A 20018-nucleotide genomic window follows, 5' to 3' on the forward strand; every position below is an offset into this window, starting at 1 on the left:
AGATACTCCCATTCTTTAGGGGATGTCGTCTGAGCTCTTGTCTCTTTTCTCAACATCTTCAATAATCTGAAATGAGTGCTGCTTTGCTTCGCTGGACACCCACTCACCCTCCCACCTCTACTTGTGACAATACTATTTGGGAAGGCTGCAGACTGTAAATAGGAAGGTTAGACAATCACATATTTTTTACTTCAACAGCAGTCTGTGTGGAAAAAGCACAAAAAAATAAACAAAAATAAACTTATATAGTTTAATAATTATATATTATTTATGATAGAAATGATGCATATGACACTTCCACACATTTACGAAATGTGAATTTAATTTTTAAAAAAATATTTTTTTTCTCCCCTCTCTTTCTATACTCCAAAATTTGCCACCCTGGGCCATAGTCCACTTAGCTCCCCTGTAAATACATTACTGCATATACGGTTAAGTAGTAATAGTAGTGCATCCTAGTCTGTATAGATGGCAAACTCCCCTCGTGCTTCTTATGTGCGATTGTAGAAAAAGTTCAGTTGACTTGTACCACTAATATGTAAACATGTCTTCTTTCTTGTTATACTTCTTCCTCAATATATATTAATAAATTGTTAAGTTTTAAATTTCCTAGTCTTTTGGATATTTTTGAAGTCCTTGCAGTGCTACTCAATAGAGTGAAGATGTCCCTGGAAATTCAAGGTGAGAAATAAACTTTCCACTCCCAATTTTTCGCTTGTTTTATTTTTCCGGCCTTCATGCTTGGTATTCATCATGGCTCAACTTATTGCTGAAGTTTCGTGGGTAGCCTTTTGAGCCCCTGTGTTTTGTGAAGCAAATGCAGAGCTTTTTGGTTTCTTCAAATTAAGTCGCAATTCAAAGAATCAGCAGCATAACTGCTGATGGAACTAAATTTCATTCTGTTGTAGGATCTCTTGATTTTAAAGAATCTTTGCTTCTTTCGATTGTCACAAATTTAGTTTCTTCCCAAGAACTATTATCAACTGGAACAACCTACCACCAAATATTGTAGATTGTACTATGAAATTAAAATATAGCAATATGGCCAGAGTTGGTGTTTGGTGAAGTAGTAGTAGATTGTACTATGATTCCGAATTTTCCTGTATCATCAATCTTCATTTTCGTCATACATAACTTCCGCATCCTCTTGTATAGTCCTCGGCCAAACAATAGTGAATAAATAAATAAATTTCCAAAAAGTGCTTACAGTAAAATCTTGATAAGTCGTCACCTCAAGTTAGCAAAAAATTATGACGGCTTAAGCAGAGTTTTGTCAGTTTTAATGTGCAATGTTATGAAAACCGTATAAATTTAAAGTAATATGACATTTATTAAAGTATGAATCAAAATAGCAATATTAATCAAATTTATAGATTGCGAAAGAAAAAATAATAGCAATTTTTTGTCTTTTTTATCTTTTATTACTTAAGGTATACGACTACGTTGAAAACGTCATTTTGGAAGAAAATATGGATTTTCATTTTTTTATTTTTCATAAAAGCCCTATCTATTGTGATTCCAAAACAGGCCTTGTTTTGTGTATATGATGCTTAGAATCAAAGTTACATTCACTTTAGTGTTGCGTTTTTACATACAAGTAATACGCAAATAAAGACTTTAAACATGTTTTACGAAGAATGCTACTTTTTGACATTTTACTTGACTTTGTGACATGATTTGTAAACATTGATGCATTGAATTTTTACGAAATTTTAATGTGGTATTTCGCTATATATTGTTGAGGTTATGAAGCAAAATCTAAGGTCTATCACATATATTTTTTGAATTAAAGGGTTTTTATAGACAAAATGTAGGATGAAATTTCAAAAAATTCACACATACTTAAACATATTTTGGTGTAACTTATGAACATATCATGCAATGCTTTAAATTTTGGTTCATAACCTGCAACATTACTAGCTAAATGCACTATGAAAGTCACAAAGCATTTCATTAATGAAATTTTTTGCAATCGTGTTTCGAATATCACCTGAATTTTGCCTAAAATTTGACATAAAAACGACTTTTTCATAGAAAATATAATAGATAGACCAAAATTTGTCACTGTTTTCCCCAATTCGAGACACTTTCTATCAAAAAATGTATTTGAAGTTCACTCGAGAACCATTTTAAAGAAAAGTGACAATAAATGTAGTCGAATACCTTAAATTATTGTGGTGAAATGTACTGTACACTTTGATTTATACTAGTAATTTTTAATTTAGACTAACAGAGCAACTGTTTGAATAAGTAGCTTTTCTTCATAACAGAACTCTCTATTACACATTAATTTAACATATACATCAAATTTAATTTTAGTGTTTGAATTCTTCATCAGTAGTTCATGATGCAACTACAAAGTAATCTTGAACACTTTTGACTTGGTGGAGGGGCCCCTGGGCAGGGAAAAGTAAAACAGAAGACATCAACTTGGGAAAGAATGTCTAATTTTTTTCAACAAAGATATTTTATTTAAATTTCAAGCCCTAAATTAGTAGAGTCCATGCTTTCTATGATTATTATCTGTGCCCGTTGCACTTTGACTTTAACTTGATTAATTTGATTCTTCGATTTACATAATTTTTGATTTCCTTGCACTATATGTAATCTTTGACATATCAATAAATTTTGGTTTTGCCGGAGATGTCCTGGGGGGGAGGGCGAAGTGCTTACATTGCTTCTTGTGACAGAGCTTGGGTGTCTCACGGTTTCTCCAGTTTCTTGAATGGAGCCCAGGCAGAAATGAGATCTAGCTTGAACAGCTCCCAACATTCCAAAAACCTTAGTCGGCAAATGAACTTCCCCAGCGTAACTTTTGTTACTTGAACTGTTCCGTTTGGGTATATAGGATTTTATGGTGACTTTTAAGCATATGGCAATGCTGTTACTCTTTTTTTAATGGGAGCCATAAAAATAGTCTGTTCCTCTTTCTCAAACTTTTCCATAGTGACGAGTTAACCAAAATTAGCGACGAGTAAATGAGGGTTTAATAACATTGTGGTCTATGAGAGCTGGAAGGATCTGAAGAAAAATGACGACTTAACCAGAGTGACGACTTATTAGGGTGACAACTTAACGAGGTTTTACTGCATATTATTAAAAAATGGGCATGTGCTTATAAATTATGTTTCATTTTGCTTAATCGTACCATTTTCCAAGCCAGTACGTATATAATGGAGTTCACTTATAACAAACAAATTCACTGTTTTTTTGATTTCGTTATAAGTAGGTCTGACTGTATTATCAAAATCATTTTTCCTTGATAGATGTCAATAGTTCTCTTTGAATTGGTAATAAAGAAAGATTAGACATGATCTTTGCTCTGGGTGAATCTTTGAAATGTGTGTTCTTTTTTAGAGGTGAACACTGTGAAAACCAATGCAGTCGCCCCAGGAATTTTTGATATATTTTGCCAAATCTAAATAGTTCTTTGAAAATCTGGTCTAAATTTTCTTCTAATTCATATTCAGAAGTGGAATAATCCACCAAATTATGAATATCCCTTATTGAGAGCAATCTGCTTCTACAGTATGTCAAAACGTATTCTTTTTAATGATATGTGGTAATATAGGGCAATAGTGAATTCAGAGGAAGGATGCAAATGGGTTTTAAGAATTTTGTTAACCCCCTCCCCCCAGCGGCATATTTGAGGTACCTCACCTACTTGATGCTTTGATTACTACTTGATTCTGTTTCTGCTATTACAAGTTATCTTGCCTCCTTGAAACTTTTTTTTTGGCAATGGCAAGCCCAGATACTTTGTGAACTCAACTTCTCCTAAAGCCAGGTCCACACCTGCAACCCTGTACAGCAGAAAACTGTTTTTTTTTTTTTTTGAATGGTCACAGCATGGTTGATACGGATGGTGAACAACGCAACATGCAACGTATGTTTTTGACTGTCAATGAACGCAACAGTTTCGAAACAAACTATTGATTACAATGATTACAAACTAATAATTGCATTAATCAAGACATCAATCAAAGAAAACCTTTATACCTTATACTTATCAGTCCCCATAAGTCAATCAGGATCACTTCTTTCTTGATGAAATCCCTGTCATTGTCCTAAAGACCAACTTGAGTCGAAATGACACAGACAAGTGAACTCAGCTCAGAAATCAGGGAAGTTATATACGAAGGATCAACGACAGACTCGGAACATCAACGAGGAAGCTGTACTGGGTTCGGAAGTTGATTGAATCACACACTGAGATTGAAGATCGGCCGAAGGTGTCGGAGAGGTAGAACCGTCTGACTATGGCTATCAGTAGAGTCACACACAGAATTTGGCGATCAACCCAAGGTGCTGATGAGGAAGCTGTACCTGATCACGGATATCGGTAAAGTCACACATAGAGTTTGGCGACCAGTCCAAGATGTTGAGGAAGTGGCATCCAATCATAGCTATCAGCAAAGTCATGAATGGAGTTCGGCTATCAGTCTGAGGTGTTCAAGAAATAGTGGCATCCAATCATGGCTATCGCTAGAATCATGCACGGAATTTTGACAATCATCCAAACAAGACCGGAATCGGTAGTAATTGTGAAGGCAGTAAGACCAAGAATGACGTTCAGCGGTTTTTACTGTGGCCTTAAAGCATAGCAATGGAAGGGAAGCTCCATAGTGAGAGCGTTGGACCAGCTGAGCTGTTTAGTTGACCTGTGACTTTGTTGCGGGTTGAGACTGAAGTACACTGTTTTGAAGCACGGGCGTGATTATATACAGCTCCCAAATCACTGATCATGCAAATGAGGCACCACTCACATTCCGCCCCATCAACATCTGCATTCCAAGCAGCAAACTCGGAAATCAGTTTCTTTTCCTCTTAGAATAACTTGTGAAAGATGTTGAATGTGTTCATAAGTAGAAAAACTTAGTTTGTTTAGTCAACAGAAACTAACTAATTATAAATATAAACATAATACATACACAGCGTTAGATAGACATAACATAAACTCTAAAAATGAACATAACATATGCATTATTATTATACAAGGTCAAAAGGTCAGGCAAACGTCAACAAAGCCATGTTGCAAACATTGCATGCCAGTGTGTTGTGATCCACTGAGAGTGGATACGTAAAGAAATTGGCTCATTTTGTTCTGTGTCTTCTCAGTAATTGGCCATGGTGATCACAACCAATCATACAGTTGCCATTCTGAAACACTGTTGTTCAAATGTTTTAATACTTTGAAGATATGTAAATGACTTTGATAACATCTTTGATTATTGATAAAAATTGTTTTTTCGGGTTTGAAGACCGTCGTCCGTTTGAGTTTGTTCTCAACGTTTCCCCAACACTAGTGGTTGGCATCATCAGGAGAATAGATAAACTGGATCAAAGTCAAGATCTATCTATCTATCTATCTATCTATAGTTTATCTATTCTCCTGATGATGCCAACCACTAGTGTTGGGGAAACGTTGAGAACAAACTCAAACGGACGACGGTCTTCGAACCCGAAAAAACAATTTTTATCAAATGATGGCCGCGAAAACCTTATAGACTATCTTTGATTATTTTTGTATATATACAACTCGTGACTGAAGCTGTTCACTTCTCGTATTTACTTCCATTCCTGCATTGCCATTGGCTGGGAAATTAATCCGATATAAGTCTTAATACTCTGGGTTGAGGCACATCCGGCTGTCCAGATGTTTTTAATTATGAATTTAAATCATGTTTAAGCTTGTTGCAGAGATGTGATCATGGTGAAACAGAGATGTGCCAAGCATTATCCAACAATGATGCTGTGCCAATTGTGATCCCACAACGATGCTGCGATCGTGATCTAAATGATGTTACAGCTCTTATGTTGTACAACATCCACTCCCTGTGACAATGTTTGAAGGATTCGCCAAAAAATGAAGGATTTGCTCTTGAAGGAAGAAATCTTGACTTCTGAAAAACTGTCCAAGGGTATGAGAATAGTGCACGCCAGCTTCATATCCAGGTCGGCAATGTTATGGATTGGTCAGGCCCATCATTTGGGGAGGCAAGAGGGGCCGTTGCCCCCCCCCCCGACTTTTGAAAATACACTAAAAATGGTATATACACTGCTCAAAACAATTAGGGGAGCACATGGTTTTAACAAAATTATGCAAAGATGTATACCGATAAGTAACATAAAATGAATCATCCATAATTTAAAGCCTAGCAGGGAACGGAAGAAGAAAACTTCATATGCAAATCAAAGTTCATGACGTCAAAAACCAGAAAAAGGAGATAAGGGCAGAAATCGGGATGTTGCAGAAACGTCTGTTTTACTGCCATAACTGTGAAATTCGATTGCACAGTATTTTTTTTTGAGACAAGGTGACTTGAGGATGTCTCAACAACGTGATTTACCAGAATCCACTGCATGGCGTGTTATAGGCAGACTGGAATCCGGGCAAACACAACGTAGTGTCGCGGACGCTGTTGGAGTCGCCAGAAGTGTTGTTGCAAGGCTGTGGAATCGATTCCAAGAAACAGGAAATGTTAGACATCGACCAGGGCAAGGCCGGCCACGCACCACTACAGCAACTGATGACCGGTATATACAGTTAACAGCCCGGCAAAACAGAACAGAGAATGCTACGCAGCTGCAAAGACGGTTGCTCTTGGCAACAGGACGAAGGAACGGAACAACCTGCATTCCGTTGACCCCATGCCACCGTGCGACCCAAAGAAGATGGACTGCTAAACATTGAGATTGGGAGCAACATGATTGGAGCCAAGTGCTGTTTACAGACGAGTCCCGATTCAGTCTGAAGTGTGACACCCGACGTGTTCTGGTATGGAGGGACAGGGGCACTCGAAATAACCCCGCATTCGTTCGTGAAAGGTCACAATACAGACGAGCTGGTTGGATGGTATGGGGTGGAATCAGCATAGGCGGACGTACGGACCTGCATATCATTCGGAATGGCACTTTGACGGCCCGAAGGTATGTAGACGAGATACTGCGACCTCATGTCATCCCTTACGCTGGAGCCATTGGAGATTCCTTTGTTTTCCAGGATGATAATGCCCGACCGCATAGAGCTCGCCTGGTGGAGAACATGCTTGAAGCTGAAACAATACAGCGTATGGAATGGCCAGCGTGCTCTCCTGACCTGAATCCAATCGAGCGACGGTGCATTGCTGCACGACCAAGGCCGCCTGTTACCGTCCGAGACTTGCCGATTGCACTTCTTGAGGAGTGGAACAGTATTCCCCAAAGTCTGATCGATAACCTCATCGCATCCATGGCAAACAGGTGTGCAGCAGTCTTAGCTGTTCGAGGAGACCACACGCCCTATTAAAACTTATGCATCATGTCTAAACAGTACTTTTTTTATCGTTTCCATGTAACCAAATTGTTGCCCTAAATCATCTTTTCATGTTTTTTCCATATTTTCAAAGCTTAATTCCAAATTTTTTTACGTCTTTTTTCTGTATTGCGCATTGATACGCGTGTACTATCCATTGTATGCTGTCCCGCAGCCGTGGCTGTCTCGCACGGTTTTCTCCACTTTTTTGCTTGCTCCCCTACTTGTTTTGAGCAGTGTATAAATATATATATGGCTACATTGAGTACATGTGCTTTGCCCCCCCCCCCCCCCGAAAAAAGTTGAAATGACAGCCCTGGGGGATTGGTTAAAAACTTGAATTTCCAGTTTTTTAACCAATCCGTAACATCGACAACATGCAGAATTTGACACCAGTGTGCACACTATGTTCGTACCCTAGTGCATTTGACAGGCTTGTGAATTAGAGATGTATGGTTTCAGTATTCAGTGAAAATACCTTGAAATTATTCACAAACTCTCTCTTCGATTGATCTCTGTGACTGACTTCAACTTGTAAAGTTTATTACAATTTTTGAAAGTTATATTGAGCCTGAAATTATCACTTTTGTTGTCTGCAGACCTGCGATATCAAAACATAGAATCCAGGGATGTAAGGTAAAGTGCTTAAATTTCATCCCCTGCCTTAAATTCATCCTCCCTTTTTAAGTTCTATTTAACTAATTACCCCAACTGTAATATAATGTAGGTATGTACATATAACTACTGTAATGTATAACCTATATAACTTCAATGTAATTCATCTGTTGAACCAGACAGTATTAATCCATCATATATGCAATGTTTACCACTGTTCAGCATAGATGAAGGATTTAATAAGTTATTTGTTTCTGTAGCACTTTTTAATAAGTTCATGTCCAATCTTCCTGAACAGGCTCATCATTTTTTGGGGGTCAGCGGGACGATTCCCTCCTCCCCGGCTTTGTAAAATAGATTACGATAGAAATGGACAAAGAAGGTGAAATATATATATATATATATATATATATATATATATATATACACACACACACACATACATAGCAGTATGTTTTTTTGTGCCTCCCCACCTCAGGAAAAGTTGAAATGATGGTCCTGTTCCTGAAGGTATTAAATTATTTTGTGTTGTTGGAGGAAGTTTTGGTGCATGGGGTGATTTTTTGAAGATACATGCATATATACAGTGTGCATAGCTAACAGGGTGAATGGTATTTTCCTGGTGAACCATTGATCCTAGAGGCATACTTTCATACAGAAAAAGTATCTAAATAAAGTGTAATACTCAGATTCTATGTCATTCATGTTTCAAGAAGTTGTATAGGTATTAAAATAAGAAAATAACTTTTTATTCAGTCCCCGTGTGCCCCAAAACTCAGTTAGAAAGTTATTGCCCTGTCTCTTCTGATGCCAACAAATAAAATTCCACTTTTCTAAGTGCAATATTTGCTGAGATATTTGAATTTGAAAATAGAGGAAAGTTGGGGGGGAAAAAAACACCCAAATGCAGTCGGAACTGTTCACCATGGTTATTTAACATTTTTTTCCCCAACTTTCCTCCATTTTTCGAATTCAAATATCTTGATGAATACTAGAAACGTGAAATGTTTTTTTTGGCAGCAAGAGAGACAGAGCAACAACTTTGTAATTTGTTTCTTAAGCAAAGAGTGTCTGTTTAAAATGTCAACATTTTTATTTTAATAACTACATAATACTTGCAACATGAATGACATATGCAAGTACTACACTTTGTTTGAATACTTTTTCTAACTGGATGTGTCCCTCTATGATCAATGGTTCATCAGAAAATAACATACACCCTGTTACCTATACATTTATTTATGAAGGCACAGTATATAGGCCATATTAATAATCCCATGTGTCATTATTTACATATTTTTAATTTCAATACATGATTTATACAGTCGAATCCCGTTATAACGAACTCCAAGAGACCGGAGAAATCACTTCGTTATAAAGGAATTTCAGGTTGTTTACATTGTACCTATGTAAACTTATTTGAGGGATTAGAAAAGTGTTCGTTGAAATGAGATTTTTGCTATAATGGTATTCGTTAAAACAGGATTCGACTGTGTTGGAAATACTCATTTTTTCCCAGTTATATGTATTTTTTTCTTTGTAATTTTGCCATGTTTCAAGGTACAAGACCCATGTTGTACTTTGGAATATTTTAGCCTTCTCTAAAAGTCCATATATTAAAAATGTACTATTGATTATAGTAGAACAGAAAGGTAATTCAAATTTCATATGATGTTTTACACAGTATACACAGATACTAAAAATTAATATAGTGGAATTTTTTACATTAACAACTGATTGAAGGAAAAAGTTTTTATACTTTGGAACATTATTTTTCAATCTCTTCTTACCAGATTTTCAAAAATAAACGAAACTCCAAAAGTGATTTTGCATATGACAAAGCAATCTTATATAAACAGAAATATTTGTCAGATGTGATTTGCTTAAATGATATTGTATCTACGCATGAGGATGGAAAACACAGATTTGCCATCTCTAGAAGAATCCCTTCTACTTCTTTCAGTGCTCTACTTTAGTACATTAAATGCTTCAATCAATTACTGCCACCTATAATGAGTGAAATGAATGAATGGTATGAAAGCATGTTTGCAACATGTTAGTAAAAAAGGGGGAAAGCAAAACAAAATATATTTATTTTAAATATACTTTATTTAAAATTTTAATTTCCCTTGCTGATTTTTCATTGCTGCATCAATAGATGATGTGTCACCACTGGTATCAAATAATGAAAAATAATTAACTAAGAAATATAAGATGGCAACCAAAAAAAGTTCTCACCATTTTTGATTGATATAAAGATAATATAAAAATTTATGCAGCATATATATATATATATACCATGTACCATTATTCATCAAAGTGAACTCTGTCGGTATCCAGCATCTTTGCCAGCATGCATCTAGTGCTCTGCAATACCCTTGCCATAAAAATCAGCGATCTTGGATGCAAGGCATAAGTGGATACAGGTTTCTAAAATTGGGGGAGGGTGAATCACTGAGGGTGTGTATAGTGGGGGGTAGAATGTCCACCTCTACCATACTGCCTAGGCTAATAATAGTTTTTTCACTGAGCTAATCCTCCCATTGGCCCGCTTCTCTGTATACATCATAGGTGTGATGCAAGGAAGGTTCTTGTGCATCTGTTGCATGTCTGTTTTATTTATGAAGGCACAGTTGTTAAATTTTTTATCTGAATTATTTTCTTCTACAATTATGTGGTGACATTTTTTCCACACCACAAATGATTAGTGATATTATGTTTGTCATGAATAGTAAAGATTATTTTTGTATTTATTACTATAATTACTGATCTATTACAGAGACTCTGTTTTACAAAATCATTGGTTTATTGAATCAGCCCTTTATTTTGCTCATTTATCAAATTTATCAAATTATTTTTAACGCTTGTGAATCTGCCTTGTGTTATGAAGCTCTATGCCACAGAACATTTTGTTAGCTTTATATAATGGACATGATACAGTAATACCTCGGTTTTCGTTGACTTTGCTTATTATCGGTTTCGGTTTTTGTTGATTTTTTTCCGCAAAAATTTGTCTCGGTTTTCATCAGTTGCCTTGGATTTCGTCGATGTGCCACTTGACCTTGCTACTAATTTTTGTTCTTCTGTTCAGTGTGGCATTGTTTGTCATTGTGTGATCATCACCTTGTGCATCTAACCAAACAATTCCATAGATCTAAAGTGTTTCCAGAGCCAGCAGCCCTTTGAAGGCCACATTGAGTTGAAGAAGGAAATCATTGAAAAATATGAGTGTTATTAAGATTGCTGTAATCGGCCACATATATGGGATGTCACCATCCACAATAAGTTCCATTCTGGCAAAAAAGGAAGCAGTAAATATGGCTAATGTAGCGAAAGGTGTGAATGTGCTAACAAAACAAATCGCAAGCAATTGAAGATGTCGAACAGTTATTATCAATTTTGATCAATCAAAAACAGATGGCGATTGTTTTGGGGGCCATCATATGTGAAAAGGTCAGACTGTGTTGTATGCAGATCTCGTTAAGGAAATGCCTCGCACGAGTGCTAGTGTACTTACTAATTTTAAGGCCAGCAGTGGCTGGTTCAAAAAATTTCAAAGGCACGTTAGCATACACAGTGTTACTAGGCATGGCACAGGTGTGAATTCGGACAAGTCTTAGGCTGAAAAATTTGTGTCCAAATTCAAGTGAACATAGATAGTGCCCCAGGAAGTGACCCTACATAGTGCCTTGATACCTAAGGTCCTTATGGAAGGGATTGATTCCCCATTCCAAACAATAATATTTGTACCTCTTTCCACCCCCTTTCTCGCTGTCTTCCATACACATAGAAGAATCTTCAGAAAGGTATAAAAATATTAGTTCCATGTTAAATATTCATGTATTCTTTACATTAGTCTTTTATATTTATTTTATATTGATTTCTTATTGTTTGTAGTGTTAAACACTATATTTATTCTTTATGAAATGTATTTTTTGGTATTATTTTGGAGCATCTAGAACAAATTAATTGGATTCACATTGATTCATATGGAAATAATTACCTCGGTTTTCATCGGTTTTGGATTTTGCTGATTCTTTTCGGATGAATTATCGACAAAACCCGAGGTATCACTCTATCATAATTTCAAATCTTTAATTAAAATTCATTAACTAAATTTAACTTTTATTCAGCAAAAGTTAATGAATTTTTATAAAGCATATAAAGCAAGAATGTTAAATTAATGGTGAAAGTGAAAAGAACGTTGAAAACTTCTATGAAAGTGTTTATTTGTAAATTTTTCTTTTAATGGAATATTAGCTTTAAATTTCAAAAACCAAACATGATTCTATTATGCAAAATCATGTATGTATACATATAATTTAACATGTTAATTTTCCTTTCAGATCCACGAAGTCATTTCTATCAACATGCAGTTGTATACCCAGTTGTCTACAGTCAAAATTCAACAAAAAATCTACCAGATGGTGTATGTATAAAGCTGTGTTTGTTATTTTACACCTTTTGAACATTGTGATGCAAAGATGGCACTGGTTATAACTTCCACATCTTCTCCTTCAAACCACTGACGAAGTCGGATGCTGAAACAGTTGAACCAGACGAATCTCTGAAAAATTGTCCAGGCAATATCAAAGCTGCACCATAGGTGGATACAGGAGGGAGACAGTAGAGGGATGTCCCCTTCCCCAAAAAAATTGTAGTATTAGCATCGGGTGGAAAATCTACCCCCCTTCATTGGAAAAGCCTGTATTCCCTTATGAGCTGCACTACACACCATTTCAGCCAACAATGCACCTATGTCCTCTTTTAGTGTCAACCGGATTCTGAGTACCACTGTCAAGATAATGTCGTACCAATTAACCTTAGTGTGACACATGATAGTAGTCTTGATTTGACGGTACATTTGCTCAAATAAACCATTGGCACATGGATGGTATGCTGTAGTTCAGGCACGCAGTGATCCAAGGAACTTTGCTTTCAAAAATGTTCCCCTGTCCATGGTGATTTACAGCACTTGAAATCTCAATATCCATCCGGAGCAAGGCCGTAATTGGGGGAGGGACTTAGGGGTGTGGTGTCCCCCAAAACTTGTATTAACAAGTGGAGAGGACATTTTTATAAGCATTTATTATTACATTAGACTTTAGATCGATTATATACATACAGGGTGATCAGCGAATAAGCCCTTATTTCAAAATTAAATATCTCTACAACAAAGATCAATAGAATTATGCGGTAAATGGTACGTTTATTAGCAAAACTGTAAGAATAATGTACAGAAATTTCGAAAATTTAGTTTTTTTTTTAATTTTTTAAAATTAAAAAAAAAAATAAAACTGGAGATTTTGGGGTTCCAAAAATCCTCATTTGTGTGAAGAGAAACCACTGCATTCGCACCAGAGGCATTATCGGCCCCTTCTTCATGCGAGAAACGATTACTACTGAACGTTACGTTACAATTTTGGAACAATTTGTCAGCACACATGGCGCATACCGCAGCCCATGCAGTAACTTTAGGCGATTGCAGTGGTTTCTCTTCACACAAATGAGGATTTTCGGAACCCCAAAATCTCCAGTTTTTTTTTTTTTTTAATTTTTAAAAATTAAAAAAAAAAACTAAATTTTCGAAATTTCTGTACATTATTTTTACAGTTTTGCTAATAAATGTACCGTTTACCGCATAATTCTATTGATCTTTGTTGTAGAGATATTTAATTTTGAAATAAGGGCTTATTCGCTGATCACCCTGTATATAGATAGACAAGAATTTATATAGCAGGAGCAGAAAATCTAGACATCTTATTGGCTTGATGTCCGGGGTGGAACTCCATCAGTTCCCCTTACATGACACTAAGTGGCATTGTATGTCCTACGTGATAGTCTTTATCAGCCTTATCTTTAGTTCTTTTTATATAAGGACACCACATTCCTTCCCTCTAATTAAAGCTTCAATCGGGCAGAAGCTCCATAAGAGCTTGATTCTGTCATATTAACTCTTCAACTAATTTTTCCATTGTCAGAGATTTATGAAAAACCTTTTTCTCCTACCTTTTGCAATCTTAGAGTAAATACTCTATCCAACTTTTAAGGTGGGTGGCATTGCCACTCGTGATGTTTCTTTTACACTTTTGGTGTGCCGAGTGGATAACACATGGGTATTGGAATTTTCTTAGATAATCATTTATTTTATTACATTAGACTAGATTGATTATATACATATATAGACAGACAAGAATATATATAAAAGGAGCAGAAGATCTAGACACCTTATCAGCTTGATTTCTGGGGTGGAACTCTGTGAGTTCCCCTTAACATAACACTAGGTGGTGTTGTATGTCCTATGTGATAGTCCTTATCGGTTTAGTTCTTTTTATATAAGGACACCACAGGTATGTTCTCGTGAAGGTGGAAGGGATCCATCAACATGTACATGAGAGCCCCAAAGCAGAATGTTCTACAATGAGCCCTCAGCTGACTGGAAATGTTCTGCAGTAAAAATTTCCATAATAATGTTCTCTACTTTTCATAAAATTAATTTTCAGATTGTTCTGTGACATACATAGCAGTTTTCTACATATTCTGCTTTGTGGCCTGTGAGAATCGTACATTCAGAGATAGGAAGTTTCCCACCAGAGTTTTCATACAGTTTTCATTCAAATTTTAAAAAGTGGTCAATGGGAGAAAATATGTTGGAATGTTTTTTTAAAGATTTAAATAAAGTAATTAAAAATCTAAAGTTTGCTTTTTTTTGGAGAAATATAAAAAAAAATTAATTAAAAAGTAATTTATAATTAATGGCCACACATGCGTTTCCCATTAGCTTACTTAATTTTAACAAATCGGTCAAGGGCTGCAATACCAGCACAACTCAAAAGATTGTTATTGCACATTTAGAATTTTTTAATAATCATCATCCTGGCAGCAACAGTGGCATGTGGATAGTTGAATATTTTACCGTCAGGTGGCAGAAGTGTCACAGTTGCATTCTCCAGTTGTTGTTTTTAGCAAAGGAAAACATCAAACTCATTTATCTCAAAACTTGCATTTTTTAGTTGTGCCACTATTGTAACCCATGAGCCAAATTAACAGATATTTTTTGTTAGAATTTTTAATTAAGAAATATATATATATATATATTAAATAGAGAAAAATTCTATAAAAAAAAGTAAAAATGTAACATTGTAATGTCAAAAGCCAGAATTTAAGCATCGAAACAAAAATTTAACCCTTTCACTACCATATTATGAACAAAAGAAATAATTATCAAGTAAAATCAAAAAAAAATTCAAGAAAATCATTCAGTGCACATCAAGTTAATTAACCTGGTATTTATAAAAGTTTCATCTGCTTACAATAAAACTAAATACCAATTCAAATACGTTCAATAATACATAATAATGAAAATTTATTTGTTTTACCATCAAAGAAAACCAAATTTGTTTTATAGGTTTGTGACAGGGCTGTCGTAAGAGCATCATGGGCCCCAGGCTGAGACCCTACCTGGCAAATTCTTAAAAAATGAAACTACTTTTTATTTTTCTGAAGCCCCCGAGCAGTGCCTTAAGACAACACTGTTTTGTGTGAGAATATTTTGAATATGTTTGCATTAGATGAATGCAGGTGTCTAGGAGATATGATTGAAGTGTTAAAAAGTTTCAACGGGATGGATAGGATGCACCATGAACTATTAGTGCACCGTCAATCGACTGCTTTTACAAGGGAACACCAATATTGATTGGTAAGGGACAATTCTAAGTTATGGTGTCGCAGGGAATTTTTCTCTAATAGGGTGGTTAATAAATGGAATAGCTTACCTCCAGGGGTAGTAAATTCTAACATAATTGACACATTTAAACAGAAATGTACATGTTTGGGTAAATCGGGAAGTTATCCATACTTAGAATAAGACAACCATAAGTATATTTTATGGGTGCTGTATAATAATTAATTATATATATATATATTGTTTCTTGTTATTTTAATTGGGCCGCTGTATTTTAGAAATATATATTACATCCATATTTGTTATGGGCATCTTTTTCTCAGCCACCTCATTGTGTATTTTGCCTGTTGTGGCGTTGTATTTATATTTTGTAAAAGCAGTGTTTTACTGCATTGCACTAAATACTTTTACAGAGGGCGAAACATCCAACTGAATTTTATTAATTAATAGATAAAGTAACTAGTTGTCCCACACTTGTGCTGTCATCTGGTAATCATAAAGTAGTTATACAGCTTTATACTTTAAAATACCAACACTCAATAAAATATGAAAGGGATTTTACAGGGGTTAGTAAACTTAGTAGTGCTTTAAAGTAGTAAAAGGGTTAAAAAATATTTTAATGAGTTAAGAAAAAAAACAAGAGAAAAACATTTTTATTCAGTGTGCATTTTTCTCGATTAAAGTAGTATATTAAAATCTCTACAGAATAATGTTAGAAGGAGTCTTGGTGCTTCATCTCTACTAAGTATTGAAGCAGATACGTTATGTAGCATTGGTTTTGAAGATGTTGTCAAAGACCTTGCAACTAAAAAAAGTGGGAGGAAACTTTCAAATAACTAAAGTGCATGCTTGAAAGGATTCACATGATATATTATAATCGGAATACTTTTAAGAATGCATATATGGATACAGGCTTCTCCAACGAGGGGAGAGGGATTCCCACCTCCATCTTCCTACATTTGCCAACAATAATACTAATTCAACTTTTTTGCTGAAGAGGGTCATCGCTCTGGCTATGTCAGGGGGGACACCAAAATTACTTGAGTGTTTAGGGCCTTCAAAGGTCTACTCTGGCCTTGCACATAAGAGTCATATGTAACTTCAGCACGCACACACGCACACAATGCTTATTTAAAGAAATTTTAACCATAACCTGGAAAACTTTTGCTGAAATTTAAAGTTTAAACTAACTTGGGTATTTTTTAATGGGGCTAAAAGAAATTAGAATTTGTTTTTGGATGAAAATGTAGTGTTTTGTTTATATACAAATAAATATTTTTTTGTCTTCCCCACAAATGTATATGTATTATTTTTGATAGGATTTTTATGAAGACAAGATGACAATTGGATTTGTAGCATTTGACAAAGCATTTCTGTTGAATTTAGTAATGAATAAAAGACTAACTCCTTCTCATTATTTTGAAAAACACCATGAAGGAGGAAAACACAAAATTGTGATGCCTCATATGGAGAAAGTATGTATGCGGGTTCAATTGTGAATTTTTCAATAAGATTGTCAAGAAAATTTTATATAATTTGCAGCAGAGTATAAATTATTATAATTGGTCATCTTGTTGATTTGTAAAGATATTCCTAAATAAGCAATAGGTTAGAACTATAACCCCAGATGCGAACCGAAAACTTCCTTTGAGACTGTTTTCTTATTAAGTTTTTTAGTTCAAAAAAATCATATAAAGTGACACCAATTTCATTGAAATATCTGGATTTAATTTATGGCAAGCTAGTAAAGTAGTTTATGTGAATGAGTTCCAAATTTTTGATAAAGCTATATTGAAAGTTGACTTTCTAATGATTATTCGACTCCTTCACACAAACTTTTTCTAAACCTAAATATACTACCCCTTCGTTATCTATATTTTCACAGATCGATCATTCTTCTACATAAAAATCAACTTGATTTACCTTTCAATACTTTAAGAACATCAAGTAGATTTAGCAATACATTATCTATATCACTTATTCATAAAACAGTAAAGAGAAATCACTTTACGTTTCTTGTTCCGAAATTTTACAATCTGACATTCTTGACTGCACTTCATTATTTGTATTAAAAAAAACGTCTCAAACAATATTTGCTCCCTATAAATGATATTGAAAGCTATTTTTAATATGAGCTCTCGCAAAAAAGGAAAACACTACCCCATCACTCAAAAATTTCTGAATCGCACCTTCCGTTGTTGCCATTATTTATTTTAATACTAATACTAATTATTTGCTTTATTTATAATTCATTTTATTTATATTAATAAAACAAATCACTAATCTTAATTTAAATCAATGTAATGTTTTGTGTCTGCGCATATGTGTGTGTATGTATGTCATATTCATTACATGATTTCTCTGTCTTGCGTTTTTTCATTGTTTTGTTTGTTACTTTTTTTTTTTTCAATTATGATTAGTTTGTTATTAATATTTACTATTCGTGTATGAAAATTAACTCAGTAATAATCGTGTCCACCAGTATGGATCAACAACGATCTCTTGGATGGATTTTCTTCATTTAGCCAATGTAAGTTTTATGATGTGATGAATAAAATTGAATTGAATTGAAAAAAATTGAAAATATTTTGTGTGCTACAGGAAGTAAATCATTGCCATTATCAAGGCCATGTAAATGGTGCAAAAAGCTCATGGATAGCAGTGTCTACTTGCAATGGAATAAGGTATATTTTGTTTTATGTTTTCATTCATATTTTTTCTTTTTGCATATTCTTGTACTTTTGAATAATACTTCCAACTGTTTTTTTTTTTAATTGCAGTGGTGTTATTTATGATGGTGAAGAACTTCATTATATTGAACCCGACCGTGTTTCTAGAAATTATAGTCATTTATTTTTCAAGTCATCTGATATGGTTCCTCTAAATCTCAGTTGTGGTAAGTCCCTCAAAACTACCATTTTGATAAATTGTGGTAAATCTTAATATTTATTTCTAGCATCGAATATTTATATTACTGTGTGCATAGTTATACTTCATAATTTCCTGTGCACTATTATGAAGACAAACTGCAGGAGAAAAAAGTGCACTTTAATGAAAAGTTTGTTATATAGCCCACATTATTAAATAGCCATACTTGTGGGTGTGTACCTCTTCTTCACACTCTTTCAGCAGGAGGTGAGAGTAAATGGGGGGGGGGAATGAAATGAAGTAATCTATTACCAAATTCTTTACCAAAGATTGCAGGATCAGTTATGTGTGAAAGAGTTGCTACTGTAGGACTGGTTTTTTTAAGTATATGGGGCCCTTGGAAAGATTTAAAGAGATCTATGAGCTTGGATGATAAAACAATTATTTTTATATTGTTATATCCTGAATATTATCCTGTAAAAAAGGTCCACCGCCTTAATTTCATTGCTGGAAAAGGGTAAAAGGAACACAACCGGTTAAAAACCTCTGCTATAGGATGTTCAAGAACTCTTTGTGTAGTCCTTCTAGAACTGAGTTTTCAATTATTTTACATCCAAGGTGGGGTCCAATCTTCTATTTCAGTCTATAAAAGAATCTGCGAAAGATTCCAGCGCATAATATTAAATTTGCGGGGACATATTAATCACCATGCTATACAGGGTGAATGTGACCTGTTCTACCAAATGAAAGAAGGGATAGGCTAGCTCAAGTGAAACATGAAACACCCTACCAATCCTGTTTTATCTGGAACTGTTTTCAAGTTATGGTGAATAATTGATTATGGAAAAAAAAATGTGTCATTGTAAAAAATCCAATTTTTTGAAATTTCTGAAAAAACTACATGCAAACTAAGCACATATTTGTAAAGGGCAGAAAAAAGGGTGACACTAATTGCATTGAAATATCTGGATTTATTGTCGAGCTACATGCACTGAAAGATTGGTAAAGTTCAAAATTGAATCGTCCTCAAAATGTTCAATTGCCAACTCTGCAAACACCCTTCTAGCTATAACGGGCCAAATTTACCAAAAACTTGTCCATTTCATCAGCTTTCAAAAGAGCCTATAATAAACCATATCAGTGTTCTGGTTCAGGAGAAATTCAGCCTTTTGTTTGCTCTTAGTGAGCAATACATCACTGAAATCAGCATTTTTTTAAGTAGATATTTGAAGAAAACCTGGACTTGTGATGGTTACAGATTTTGGCAACAATTTGATTTTGCACAAAAAATCCTATTAGGTCATGCTACCTCTATCTACAAAATACCTGTATTTAATCACAAGCTACAAGCTCACTGAGTGATTGGTGAAGTGAAAAATCAAATTTTTGCCAAAACCTACTAAAATTACTTCGACAAACGCTAATTCCAGTAACGTATTGCAAACAAAAGACTAAATTTTTCCTGAACTAGATCACCAATATGTAAGCTTTTCCAAAAGCTTGTGGAATGGGCAAGATTTTGATAAATTTGATCAATTGTAGCTAGAAGAGTGTTTG

The 20018-nt window shown here is 34.7% G+C and overlaps 1 protein-coding gene across 2 annotated transcripts in view; it reads left to right on the forward strand.

The window, feature by feature from the left end:
• Window positions 1-20018, forward strand: part of Meltrin (disintegrin and metalloproteinase domain-containing protein meltrin) — a 143662-nt gene that overhangs the window by 64937 nt on the left and 58707 nt on the right. For both annotated transcript variants that reach the window (XM_089233569.1, XM_089233570.1), the window contains exons 2-5: window positions 12256-12338; window positions 16913-17068; window positions 18195-18277; window positions 18374-18489. In XM_089233569.1, coding sequence (XP_089089695.1) covers window positions 12256-12338; window positions 16913-17068; window positions 18195-18277; window positions 18374-18489 — 438 coding nt within the window. The remainder of the gene's footprint in view (window positions 1-12255; window positions 12339-16912; window positions 17069-18194; window positions 18278-18373; window positions 18490-20018) is intronic.

This window comes from Pholcus phalangioides, unplaced genomic scaffold, assembly GCF_987345545.1.
Source record: "Pholcus phalangioides strain wild (caught in Gottingen) unplaced genomic scaffold, Ppha-v1.0 ptg000007l_1, whole genome shotgun sequence".
NCBI classification, from domain to species: domain Eukaryota; kingdom Metazoa; phylum Arthropoda; class Arachnida; order Araneae; family Pholcidae; genus Pholcus; species Pholcus phalangioides.